The 14,096-nt window shown below is 46.8% G+C and overlaps 1 protein-coding gene across 2 annotated transcripts; it reads left to right on the forward strand.

The window, feature by feature from the left end:
- The first annotated feature begins 279 nt into the window (after positions 1-279).
- Positions 280-12,632, forward strand: LOC118576508 (carcinoembryonic antigen-related cell adhesion molecule 3-like). Of its 2 annotated transcripts, XM_036176756.1 has the most exons (7): positions 283-346; positions 1,473-1,832; positions 3,744-4,103; positions 7,079-7,438; positions 8,427-8,771; positions 11,084-11,431; positions 12,349-12,632. In XM_036176756.1, the coding sequence occupies exons 1-7, from the start codon at positions 283-285 to the stop codon at positions 12,630-12,632; spliced, it is 2,121 nt and encodes a 706-aa protein (XP_036032649.1). The 2 variants fall into 2 exon arrangements, with proteins under 2 accessions (XP_036032651.1, XP_036032649.1); XM_036176758.1 differs by lacking the exons at positions 7,079-7,438; positions 11,084-11,431 and having other exon boundaries at positions 280-346.
- The last annotated feature ends 1,464 nt before the right edge of the window (positions 12,633-14,096 follow it).

A 14,096-nucleotide genomic window follows, 5' to 3' on the forward strand; every position in this document is an offset into this window, starting at 1 on the left:
TCACCCTGGGATGAGCTGTTGTTCTCTGAGGGCATGGGGATGCTTATCAGCCTTGTTGCTCAATGTGTCACTTGGAGGAGAAATGTAAAGGGACAAAAGTTGAGAGGGATGTGACAAGCACTGTGAGAGGAAGGGACAGAGCAGTGTCCCCACCACCCAGAGCCTATAGAATTCTGGGAAGTGTTCCAGCCCAGGAGGCTGCTCATTTCAGAAGGAGGAAGGACAGCAGAGCCTGGGGACAGTATTGGAGCTGGAACACTTCTCTGCACCGAGAGAAGAGAGATGGAGGTGTATTCTGTGATTCCCTGCAAGGGCTGCTCCCCCTGGCAGGGTCTTCTGCTCACTGGTAAGTGTACCCACTCTCTGACTGTGTTGGGGTAGGAAACTCAGAGGCAGGCTGGAGTTCCCTAGAGATGAAAGAAGCTGCAGAGGAGACTCAAGGTTTCTGTTTCAGTCATGGTGCAGAAGGTACAGTGAAGGACAGAGCTCAGTAGCCTGAGTCTCTCAGGGGACAGGAGGTGATGAGGAGAAGAGAGAAGCTTCAGACACTCCCCGTTCAAAGTGAGTCACATTGGCTGCAGTGTTCTGAAGCCTGATGTCCCCAACCATGACAGTGTGACTCTCCAGATAGATATCAAACAGGGGTGAGCCAGGTTGATGGCTCAGTGTGGGGAGACATGGCAACCTGAATTCTGTTCTCAGCTCCCACAGGGTGGATGGGGAGAACAGACTCCTACAGGATCTTCTCTGCCCTCAACACAGGTGCTGTCTCTTGCACCTGCGCACACTGAGACAGGTGCCTGCACAGACAGACATATAGTATAGAAGCAAATGTAAAACATTTAAAAATCACACTTGAGTATAATAATTGTCATTTGCTCCAAACCTGGGAACTATGTAGATAAGCCCATGGAGACACACTTCTCCTTCCTTCCTTCCCTCCCTCCTTTTTTCCTTTGTTCCTTCCTTCCTTCCTTTGTTCCTTCCTTCCTTCCTTCCTTTGTTCCTTCCTTGCTTCCTTCCTTCCTTCCTTTCTTTCTCCACTGGTGCCTGAATGTATTCCAGAAACTGAACATTCCAACAAGGTCACACTAATCCCTTTCCTCACAAAGCCCCTGACTCAAGTGGACTTGATGTCAGACCATGCAGAAGATGAAGTCATAGGTAGACTGGAAGCAGAGAGGGAATAGAGAAAAAATTCAGAGTGAGAATCCCTTGGAAGAGGAAGTCAGAGAGGCATTGCTCCTCACACCAAATACGCTATGTGAGGAGGGGGATGGGAACACTGAGGGGGGGGGGTGTCAGCAGAATCTGATTACAGAATTCCATAGAGAGAAAATAATAGGTTCTGAGGGAATGGAGATCATGTTGCTCACCTCCCTCAAGGAGGGTGGGCACATCCCTACTCATACATCTAAGTGAGTAGTGTCACATTTGCTCATTATTGGTGGCTTTTCTCTGTTCTCTTCCAGTCTCCCTTTTAACCTGCTGTCACATGCCCACCACTGCCCAAGTCACCATTGAATCAGTGCCACCCCACGTGGTTGAAGGAGACAATGTCCTCCTACATGTTCATAATCTGCCAGAGAATCTTCTAGCCTTTGTCTGGCACAAAGGGGCAAGGAATATGAGCCTTAGAATTGCACTGTATTTACTGGCCAAGGACGTAAGTGTGAAAGGCCCCGTACACAGTGGTAGAGAGACAGTGTACAGCAATGGATCCTTACAGATCAACAATGTCACCCAGAAGGACACAGGATTCTATACCTTACGAACCATTAATAGACGCATAGGAATTGTATCAATAGCATCCATGTACCTCCACGTGCACAGTAAGTGATTCTCCTTGAACTCTCTGTGCCTGGTGGGGTTCATTCCACTGGACACACACAGAAATGTCAAATCTAGCCTGAGCCTACCTCCCCTCTGCACTGTGTCCCCATGTTGGGGTGTGAGCATTTAGTGCAGGGCCTGCATGGTGGAGAATAACTGCAGTAGATCAGAATCATTCATTTGACATCACTTTGCACACAGGTGGATGCATGGCAGGTAACTCAGCCCAGGATATCAGCCTCTATCTAGACTCTTGGATTTCTCACATGAGTGTGTCCCTGAGCAAGACCCTGAGTGATGACTGTAGTGAGAATGGATCTGTCCCCTTCCCCAGGCATCACTCAGCTGCTCCCTTTGAAGCCTCAGAGACATGTGTTACCTTCCTGCTAAGAGGATCTTCCATCTTTTCAGAGCATTAACAACACAGGGCAGACTGGGTAACCAGATGGATTTTTGTGTTCCATGGGGAGTTCAGAGGCTCCCTCTTTAGTGCTGACAGACCCAGGGCCAGGACACAGCAAAGGGAAACCCCAGGGTGAACTGCTATTCTTTCAGGGAAAGGGGATGCTCACCAGCTATTTTGATCACCATGTTGTCTGGAGGACTGAGATATAAAGAGAAGAAGACGGATATAGGTTCACACTGAGAGGAAAGGGATAGAGCAGTGTTTTGAATAGAGAACTCCCACATCTCATGGAACTCTGGGAGATGCTTCTTCCTGGGCAAATGCTCAGTTCAGATGAGGGAAGGGTAGCAGAGTTCGGTAGCGGACATGCCACAGAGGGAGGACAGATCAGGCCATAGAGACTAGGGATTGTTCTTTTTATCCCCCTGCAAAGGGTCACTGACTCTCAGGGGCTCCTGACCACAGGTGAGGTGATGAGTTGATGGTGTGAGAGGAGAGGACTAACCCACTGTGTGGAGTCTCCTAAGGGGACTAGGACCTGAGAGGAGTCTTGCAGTTTGTATGAGAGAAGACACAGGGTAAGCCAGAGGCTCAGCAGCAGGAAACTTATTCTTATTCTTGGTGAATCTGATAAAGTAAGGGGGTGGGTGATAGTTCTTACCCAAACTTAATCAGCATGTCCACAATAATCTGAAGACTTATGTTCTCAGCTTTGCATCCCAAAGAAAAAAATCAAGCTGGGGTTGACTAGTGACCTGTGTCAGTAGATACAAGATTTTGCTTCATTATCTGACAAGCTGAGACTAATGAACACAAGTCCTTTGACCTCAACCTAGGTACTGTGTCCTGTACTTACCCACACACCCTGGAATATGCCCTTGCATACAAACTCACAGAATGTAAAAAAAACAAAGCAAATGGAAAAAATTCAACTCTGTATCTCCAAACCTATGAATTTCTTAAGTAAATCCATGGGTCCTGCAACAATACTCATTCATTCACTTTCCACAGTTACCAGAGTTTTCTTAGGTATCATTTCTTTAAAAAAAATACAAGATGAATCCATGTTTTCACAACTCCCTATTCCTAGTGGACTGGAAGTTAAGAAAGCTAGAAGGTGAAGTCAGCTATTGACTGGAACCACAAGAAGAAAAAAGAAACAACAGAAAGCCAGAGAGTCAGGTGTCAGGTTTGCAGGGAAAGAAGCCAGGGAGACTTCCCCCAACACCAGTCTACAATGAATGTGAGCAGGGGTCTTATGGCAGTGAGCCAGGGCTATGTTAACACCTGAGTAGAGAGCATAGAGAGCACCATACAGAGGAAATGACAAGTGTAGGGACACTGAGGACATCTAGCTTGTGTACTCGCTTCTGCCCAGTAGGACAGGGAGACACTCACCCACACCTAGTCTGAGCAAAGGACACACCTGCTCAGGACACAGGGCCTCATCTTAACCAAAATCAAAGGTCCTAATAATGATGGAAATCACTCTCTTCCCTTCTAGCCTCCCTTTTGAACTGTGGGCATCATCTCACCTCTGCCCAGCCCACTATTGAATCAGTGCCACCCAGCGTTGCAGAAGGGTCAAGTGTTCTTTTACTTGTTCATAATCTCCCACAGAATCTTCTAGGCTTTTTTTGGTACAAAGGGATGGTTGTGTTCAACAACCTTGAAATTTCGAGACACTTAATATTTACAAATTCAAGCATGCTGGGTCCTGCACATAGTGGTAGAGAGACCATGTACAACAACGGATCCCTGCTGCTCCAGAACGTCACCTCCAAAGACGCCGGGTTGTACACTCTACGAACTGTGACCACGGATCTGAAAGCTGAAGTACTGCACATGCAAGTCCAGATGGACAGTAAGTGATTCTCTGTGACCATCCAGTGCTGGGTGGGGCGTAGTCACACAGGACTGTCCTGAATGATTGTGCATACCTCCTTCCATACTGGGTCCCCTTGTTGTGTTTTGAGCACTTAGTGCAGAACAAACAGTGTGGAGACACACTGCCATAAGTCAGACTATGTCATCTGCTCCTACCCTCAGAAAGGACGCTGTGTGTGTGTGTGTGTGTGTGTGTGTGTGTGTGTGTGTGTGTGTGTGATGAGAAATGGTAACACAATTCAAGGAGCATAAGACTCAGGCAGGTCTTTTGGGATTCTCATTATGATAATGGTTTAGAGAAAGATCCTGTTGGTATCAGGCAGATCTTGGTATCCTCACACTGATTTGAGCACCAGGAAGCCCTGGCTTCAGACCTCTGTCTCAGGCTTGACTATAAGTGACCTTGGGGTGTATTTAGCCTGGTTTACACACTTACTTCATATGCAGCTGACAGGAAACAGGCCAAATGTTTTTGGCCATCCATATTTCACAGCATGTGAAACCAATGGGTGCATTGTCATGAGAGCCACATTCAAGCTAGGTCACCTGGGCACCTCCTCCTGAGGCTCAGTATGGATAGCAGATCTGAAGAGATGCCCAGATCATCAGCCAACTGTCCTCATGGGCTTATAAGACCTCACAGGAGCGTCAAGGTCCCCAAAGTGAAGAAGAAAGGACACAGGTCTACCCAGCAAGTGCTTGTTCTTGGGGGTCCAGCTCAGGGAATTCCCTCCTGTAGGGGAAATGGTATCAGATTCTGCTGATTTGGACAGCTCCCACTTATGAGCTATAGTTCCCCTGGAGATCACCAGGGGGCAGGATCAAACACAGTCCACAGTCAGACACTGGAGAGGTGGTAAGTTACTTTGTAGGTTTCTACACCTGTGCCAATAGACCTGGAGGTCCCTTCTACAAGACCACCCTGATCTAGTGGCTCCTTTCTGTGTCTGAGAACACTACTATGCTAGGGGCCCTGTTCAGCCTCCCCACTTCTAGTATTTTGCTTGGGGGAAAGAGGATGACCACAGGGGAATTACTAAGCAAAGAACAGAGGCGGCCATGAACAGAACTGAACTGCATCTCAGCCAATAAGGGAGGCTGGAATTCAGGTTTCCCTCTGAAATCTTTCACTGCAGGGGGAGTTCATACCTTTCCATGATGTAGGTGACATTTTCCACACACAGGACATGGATCTCCTGATACTACTGCCCTTGGACATCTGTCCTGGATCAGCAAACCCTGAATGGAGACAGTAGTGATAAGGATGAGTGCCTTTCCCCTGGCATCATTTATTGTCCCCTTCCAGCTCTCACAGACATCTCTGTCACCTTCTTGCTGAGCCCATACCACATTCCCAGAGCATTGAGGACATTGGGATGACTGGAGGCTCTGCAAGTTTCTGCTCCACAAAGAATGCACAGGGAGAACAGGGTCATCTTCTTTAGGGCTGACAGGCCAAGAACTAGTTACAATAGAGGTCAGCCCTGGGGTTAACTGTTGAATATTGGGGCACAGGGATGCTTAACAGCCTGTTGCTCACTGTATGGTCTTGAGGACTAAAACATAAAGAGATAGAGGGGAGAAGATAAATACCAGACAATGCTAAGGGGAAGAGACAGCAGTGCCTTGGACAAGGACCCACCATATGACTCTGAGAGAGTCACACTTGGCTCAGAGGGAGGCAGGATGGTGGAACTGACTCCAGGAGAGCATAGCTGACTCCTGGACAGCAGAGCTGACTCAAGGACAGTGAAGTGTAGCAGTAGTGAATGGTAGCAGTGCTGGATCCATTTGAGACACCCTTGTTTCAATGATCAAGATCACTACTTTGCCCAAGGGGCACAATGGACAAGGGCTAGTCACATAAGTAAAGAGAGAATTCCCTGACAGTGTGTGGGAGTGGGGAGCTCAGGTCTTGGCTAGAGTCTCAAAGGAGGACAAGTGTCTGAAGGAGAATCAAGGTGTTTTCTTTCCCTCTTAGTGGAGGTGACACTGAGATGCACAAAGGTTCAGCAGCAGGAAGTTCTCAGTGAACAGGAAATGGTAAGGGGTAGGGATGAAAGCCAGATTGTTCTCTGTTCAATGGTAATCATATTGGCTACTGTATTCTGAAGACTGATGTTCCCAGAAAAGAATCTGGTCAGTGAGGTGTTTCAATGAGTGAAAACAAATTGTTCCAGGCCCAGTGACTTGAGTTTATTTCTCAGCCCCTATGTGTTGGAAGGAGAGAACTGTGGCATGCAACTGGACATATTGAAATCTATGTAAGAATGCACATGTTTTCACACCTACATGCATTAACAGACACAGGCAGAGTATCACACACACATGAAATGGAAATAGATGCAAAATGTTAAATCAAACTGAGGTATTCATTAGCCACAATGCTGAGAGTATCATAAATAAAACCTTGCATATGCTGGACTTTGGAACACTGGTTGCTCATTCTTATCATTAATTCATTCATTTATTATCCATGGCTGTCAGAACCTTTTCTATGTAACATGCCTTCCAAAAAATGAGATTAGCCCTAGTCTTCACAAACCCTATTCCAAGTGTACTTGAAGACAGTCCAGTAAAGAAAGCTGGAGGGGAAGGTAAGTGGTGATTGGAATCACAAGAGAAACAGAACAGCAACAAAAATAGTCAGAGTGGAGATGCATAGTGTGTAGAAGAGGTCAGGGAGGCATCACTCCAACACCAATCTCCTCTGAATGTGAGTGCAGTGAGCTGGGGCCATCTTGCCATCTGAGTGGAGAGTGCCATGCAGAGAAAATGACATATGCATGGATACTGAGAACGTGGAGATCCTGTGCTGACCTCCACCCAGTAGGGCAGGGAGACACTCGCACACTTGGGCTGAGCGATGGACACACCTGCAGAGGACACAGCATTCCATCTTATTCATATATAAATGTCCCCATATTGATTGATCTTTGTCTTCCCTTCTAGCCTCCTCTTTGACCTATGAGTGCCCTCCCACCTCTGTTCAGCCCACTATCGAATCAGTGCCACCCAGAGTTGCAGAAGGAGCAAGTGTTCTTCTCCTTGTTCACAATCTCCAGGAGAATCTTCTAGCCCTTTTCTGGTACAAAGGTGTGATTGTGTTCAAGAACCATGAAGTTGCCCGACACATAGTAGGCAAGAATTCAAGTGTGCTGGGCCCTGCACACAGTGGCAGAGAGACCATGTACAGCAATGGAACCCTACTGCTCCACAATGTTACCTGGAAAGACACTGGATTGTATACTCTAAGGACTCTAAGTACAGATCTGAAAAAAGGATTAGTGTATGTGCAACTCCTGGTGGAGAGTAAGTTATTCTCAGTAGTATGAATTCTAACTGGTCTTAACAATAAAAACTCAGAGTCAGATATAGGGATAAATACTGAAAGATCAGAGAGACAAAGGAACAAGCTAAAGCTACTTCTTACTTCGCCAATTCCTCCAGCTAAGAGGGGGTGATAGGTGAGCTCCTGTCTCCTCCTGCCTTATATTTCTCTGTCAACCCAGCCTTATCACTTCCTGTCTAGTGCTAGGATTAAAGGTGTGGTGCCTCCAAAGTACTGGGATCAAAGGCATGAGATCCCAAATGCTAGGATTAAAGGCATGAGCCTCCACCACCTGGCTCTGTTTCTCTTTTAGACTGGATCAATCTCATATGGCCCAGGGTGGTTTTGAACTCCTGATCTTTCTGTCTCTTGCTCCCAAATGCTGGGATTAAAGGTGTGTGCCACCACTGCCTGGCCTCTATGGTTTTCTAGTTGGTAGCTGTGGCCTCTGATCTCCAGGCAAGCTTTATTTGTTAGACCACAAACAAAGTATCATAATTCTCTATGACTGTTCTGGATCAGATGGGGCTTAATCCCACAAGACTGTCATGCCTCCCTCCCCTCTGCACTGTGTCCCCCATCTTGGGGCTTGAGCACTTAGTGCAGGATACACATGGTGGAGACAAATGACCATAGATCAGACTCCATTGTCTGACACCCCCTTGTATCAAGGAAGAACTTGGTGGAAAGTAACTCAGCCCAAGATGTCAGAGTCAACTCAGTCTCCTGGGGCTCATCTCATGCTTTTAAGGAAGACACCAGAGGAGAGAATTCTCTTTAGAAAGTTCTATATATAAGGGCCCTGAGTGAATGGAGGTCATGTTGCTGACCTCCACAAAGTGAGATAGATGCACCCATGCCTGCATCTCTAGGCTGAGTGATGAATCCATCAGCTCAGGATGGAAGTCACCATCTTTCCACCAAGCAAAATTGATCTCATGGAATGGCTTTTTCTCTTTTTCCTTCCAGCCTCCCCTTCTACATGCTGTAATCCTCTCATGATCGAACCAGTGCCACAGAATGCTGCTGAAGGAGAAAGTGTTCTTTTCCTTGTTCATAATCTGCCAGAAGATGTGAGAAGCTTTTCCTGGTACAAAGGAGTGTCTAGCTTCCAGATGTTTAAAATGGTAGAATACAACAGAGCAATGAATTCCATCACCCCAGGTCTTGCCCACAGCAGAAGAGCAATGGTGTGCACCAATGGATCCCTGCTGCTTCAGGATGTCACTGAGGAAGATGCAGGATTCTATACACTCCAAACTCTAAATAGAAAATTGAAAACTGAAACAACACATGTACAGCTCCATGTGAACAGTAAGTGAATCTCTACGGCCTCCAGCTGCTGGGTATAGCTTATCCTACTTCATACACTGGACTATCAGGACTGACCTGTGCTTGCTTTCTCCCCCACTGCACTGTATGCACCCCCAAACACTGGGGTGTAGGCCTTACTGCCAGATGAACAAAGGGTAGAAAAACTGTAATGTACAGAAACCCTCACCTGTCTTTACCTGCAGAGTGGAGAACCTGTGCTGGATAAACTCAGCCTTAGAATTTTAGCTACAACCCAGACACTTGGAGCTAGCTCTAGGCTGGCTGAGGAAGCCATGGGCTCCTCACAGAGATCACCAGAAAGCCCTGTCTGGAAATCTCTGTCCCTGGCTAGGTGCCAGATGACACTGGGGAGCTTGATGTCACTACTTGAGTTTCACTACCTGTTAGAGTTGACAGGGGACAAAGCTTTATTGGCATGTGGAACCAGCCAGTATACTTGTATGAGAGCCATGGTTGGGTTCTCATCTGGACATCTTCAGCGACTGGGCAGGGAGCATACAGTTGGTCAGGTGCCCAAGTCATTAACTAACTGTCCTGATGGGCACATGAGACCGCACTGGAAGGTCAGGTTCCCCACATGGAGGGACAGAAGACACAAGTCCTCCTTGTGAGTGATTGTCTTCTGGTGTCCAGCTCTGTAATTTTCTCCTTCAGGCAAGTAGTAACAGAGGTGCTGATTTGGAAAGCTCCCAGAAATGAGGTGCAGTTCCTCTAGTAATCATTAGAAGGACACAGCATTTTCATATAGCCTGGCTTCCACCCGTGTCCCTACAGACCTAGAGGTCACTGACAGCATTCTCAGATCTACTGGCTCCTTCCTGTATTTCTAAGCACACTGCCCTACCAGAGGACCCTGTGTTACCACGCCATCCTTCTGGCATCTACAGTGGGCAAGTCACCTAGAGAGAGGACAGCTGTACCCTAGGAAGGACATTGAGAGACCATAGGCACAGATTAGCCATCTCAGGAAGATGGAGGATCCCTCTGACACTATCCCTAGGATGATGGACCAACCATCCTCTCTCCAGGACTCAAGTCACCTCTTGCTTCCCGCCATTGATCCTCCTCACACAGGATATATCTCTGTCACCTTCCTGTGTGGAGTACAGCCCACCTTCTCAGAGCAGTGAAAATACAGGGCAGACCAGGTGCTCAGCTTGGATTCTGTGTCATAGAGGACAGAGAGCAGAAAGAGGCTGGACCTGGGGTGAGCTGTTGTTGTCACTGGAACACTAGGAGTGTCTAATTGTGCCAGGATCAGAGTAGGTCCTTGGACATCATCCCTGACAAAAGTCAGCATTACTCTGTGAAGGGCTCCTGCCTGGGAGCAGGCTGAGCTCAGAAAGAGAAAGACAGCAGAGCATGGAGACAAGTGCTGGATCAAAAACCTATTCTCAACAGAGGGAGACCATGGAGACCCACTGTGTAATTCCCTGCAAAGGACGCACCCCCTGGGAGTGGCTCCTGCTCACAGCTGAGGAGAACAATGCTTGATAGTGTGGAAGAGGGAGAGGAGCTCAGAGATGGCTAGAATCCCCTCAGGTGGGAAGATAGGAAAGGCTTCATCGAGGCATCCCCTGACCTCCCACTAGGTGCTTTGACTTGCATTCACCCACACACCAACCCTTAACAATGCATAAGTTAATGTGAGCAGGAGTTGTAATGTGTCAGTAGCTCCACACATGAGAATTTCATTATCTCCTGGACATGCAAGGCCCTGGGACACTCATTCATTCACCACCGACCTTCTGTCTGAGCCTGTCCAGGCACTGGACCTTCTAGAAAGACCAAACTAGTTTTTCCTAGCAAGGCCCCAGCTCTAGTGGACTGGAAGACAGACTAGGAAGCCATTTCTAAAGGAATTTATGGATGCGCTGCATCCAGACAGGGAAGAGATGAAAGAGGTCAGAATGTGAAGACTGGGGGTCTTAGAGCAAGAAGTGAGAGAATGCACCCCCATCACACACACACGTGCACACACACACACACACGCACGCACGCACGCACGCACGCACGCACACACACACACATTCTGTGTGTGAGCAGGCCTGTGAGGACAGTGAGCAGGGAGACACCTGGGGAAAGAGTTGTACACAGAGGATGTGACAGTCAGGTGCACAAGGGTCTTGAAAGTCTTTTCCTTACCTACTCTGAGTGGGACAGACATTCTCATCCACCTCACTGAATGATGGACCGAAGTTTCTCACTCCACAGGGCCTCATCTTTTCTCCAAAGATGAAGGTCTCAGTATTGATGCATTTGTCTCTTTTCCTTTCCAGCCTCCCCTGTAGCCTGCAGGAACCCTATCACCACCACCAAGCTCACTATTGAGTCAGTCCCACCCAATGTTGTTGAAGGGGAAAACGTTCTTCTACTTGTTTATAATATCCCAGAGAACCTTCGAGCCTTTTCCTGGTACAAAGGGGTAGCCGTTGTCAATAGTCATGCGATTGCATGGTACTCAGTACCCAGTAATAGAAGTTTGCTGGGGCCTGCACACAGTGGTAGAGAGACTGTGTACCCCAATGGATCCCTGCTGCTCCACAATGCCACCCAGAAGGACACTGGATTCTACACCCTACGAACCTTAAATATACAGCTTGAAACTCAAGAAACACGCAGGCACATACACATATACAGTAAGTGATTCTTTGTGATCTCTGGGTACTGGTGGGGTTAAAAGCCCTTTGCACATACAGAACTGCTGGGTGTGGACTATGCCTGCCTCCCTTCACATTGTGTCCTCACACTGGGGCTGAAGCATTTAGTGCAGGACACGTGTTATGTGGAGACAATCTGAAGTAGATCAGCATCCACCCGATCTGCAGAGGAGGACGTGTGCTGGGTAACTCAGCTCAATAAAATCAGTCAGCCTCAGGCCAGATTCTTTGTGTGTCACCATGCACACAGCTCTGAGCAAGACCCTGTGGGAGATAGGAAGAGCCTGGTTTAGGTAACCATGGGTTTCTCATAGAGAGGTTGGCATCGGGAAGCCCTGGCTTCAGACTTCTGTAGAGAGCATCTCCTCAAGAGTGTGGCACCAGCTGTGCACTGCTGTGACAGCTGCAGTTCATAGGTCACTTGAGTATCTCCTTTTCCTGAGTCTCAGTGAACATGTGCTAGGACATAAGTTAACTCTTCTGATGGGCTTAGGAGACTTCACAAGAACATCAAGGTTCCCAAGGGGAGAGATAGAGGAGACAGATCTCCAGGCAGCTCCTTATCCTCAGAGGTCCAATCTAGGCAATTCTTTTCTGTAGGCAAAAATTAACAGATCCTGCTGATATGAGCATCTTATCATCCCAAATTCATGCCATTGCTCATATCTAAACTTAACTCATCAACATGATTGCTATTATAGGGAAACTGAGGCATAGCAAACTCTGTCTGAATGAGTGTCTTGTAGGCTCTGGTCGGGCAGATCCAAAACTGTGAATATAGTCACAGTTCTAACTCATCTGCCCTGGAGGCTTTATGTGTGAACTATGGGGGCAGGGGCTGGTTGAGCTCTATAAAGGACTAGTATCATTTGTTCCCCTCCTCTGTTTCTTTTCAGAGCCTGTGTCACAGCCCTTCATGGGAGTCTCTGACACCACAGTCCCAGTACAGGGCTCTGTGCTCTTCACTTGCCTCTCAACTGATACTGGAATCTCCATCCACTGGATCTTCAATAACCAGAGTCTGCAGCTCACAAAGAGGATGTCTCTGTCCCCGACAAAGTGCAGACTGAGCATAGATCCTGTCAGAATGGAGGATGCTGGAGAGTATAAGTGTGAGGTCTCCAACCCAGTCAGTTCCAAGACCAGTCTCCCAGTCAGGCTGGCCATAATGTTTGAATGACCTGTCTTCTAATCCTACAGCATTTCTTTATCGATGGTGTACAAAATGGAGAAAAGTTACGTGGTAAAAATTGTCAATTACTACTCAGGTATGGCCAGCATGTTGACTCATGCTTCCAATCATGGGATACACATGTGTACAAGGACAGGCTATGATTTAAAGTGAGATTTTGTCTCCAAAGGAAAATAAACACATCAATAGACTAAGTGCAATTGCAAAGTGTTAATAGGTTGTGGATCAAATATATAGCCAACAGAAACTGTGGGAAATAATTTTTAAAAAATCCCCCAAACTTCTGTGTGCTCTGAGTACCCTGTTAAAAGGTGCAGTGTTTGCACTGAGGTAAACATCCTCTTATACACTCCAATAGTGTCACCTAACTCCAATGTTACCTAGACACCAGTCATCCATGTGAAGTGAGGAAGACTGACAGGAGAAGGGACAACCCATGTCTCCATGAGGACATAACTGGTTTCCAAATAATTTTGACTCACAGTTGCTTTGATGCACAGAATTCAAATGCATTGTGTAAAGGCCAATTGGCATGTTTCTATCCTGAGTGTGGCATTCACAGTGCAAGCTTGCACACAATTCTTTTTCCTGTTAATGTATATTTGAGATGTCTCATTTTAGCCATTTTGAAATATACAGCGCATTCATATTGTCATCTGGATATTACCATTGTCCACTTGCAAAGCATTTCTAAGCCCATTCTTCTCCCTCTAGTCCTGTGTAACCCCATCTATTTCTGTTTCTGTGCATATGACAAAACTGGACATCTAATGGTTTGTGGTCAACATTAGTTTATAGAAGCGCAGCTCAGGTGGGCGGTTTTGATCACCATTTCCATAAACTTTTGCAGAATCTTTAGCATTTTCTCTAAATACGTTCAAGTCATCTGCACGCATAATTTACAGCCAATTAATTGGCCACCTTTTATTTATTTGTGTTGCCTAACTTATGAGAGAAGGGTTGTTAAAACCCAAGAACTAAAAGGTGCTTCTGTTTCAAAGCCTTCCCTGACCCTTCACATTCCTAGATGATTCCTAGATTTGTACTTCATCCTTAGGCAACCAGTGTCTCATGTCAGCCATCATGAAACATCTAAACAGAATGGCTCATGCTGTGAACCAACTTGACCACTGAGCTGAAAGTAGGTCTGCTGCTAATCTCATGGGTGAAATTTCTGTTCATTGCATCTGACTGTGGTTCTCCTTCTCAATTATTTTATTCTGATTTTCATTGGAAGAGAGGTTAGCGGCCAATCCTAGTGGAAGGAGACCCTTGCATCTCCTCTCTGTTGTCTGCTACAACAGTGTGACACATAATTATAAGCATTGACTCCAGCCTAGTGGATGTTGAGGACTCAGTAGTATTAATACCTGAACCTGAGACTCAGAATACAATTTACCTTGTAGTGAATAAACTCACAGACAAGTGTTTCTCTAACCATCAGCAAAGAGA

Source organism: Onychomys torridus, unplaced genomic scaffold, assembly GCF_903995425.1.
Source record: "Onychomys torridus unplaced genomic scaffold, mOncTor1.1, whole genome shotgun sequence".
In the NCBI taxonomy this organism is placed as follows: domain Eukaryota; kingdom Metazoa; phylum Chordata; class Mammalia; order Rodentia; family Cricetidae; genus Onychomys; species Onychomys torridus.

Coding starts and splice junctions, on each gene's coding strand:
- LOC118576508 (XM_036176756.1), top strand. CDS start 283: ATGGAGGTGTATTCTGTGATTCCCTGCAAGGGCTGCTCCCCCTGGCAG. Junction 1,833..3,743: donor CATGTACCTCCACGTGCACA/GTAAGTGATTCT, acceptor CTTCCCTTCTAG/CCTCCCTTTTGAACTGTGGG. Junction 11,432..12,348: donor CAGGCACATACACATATACA/GTAAGTGATTCT, acceptor GTTTCTTTTCAG/AGCCTGTGTCACAGCCCTTC.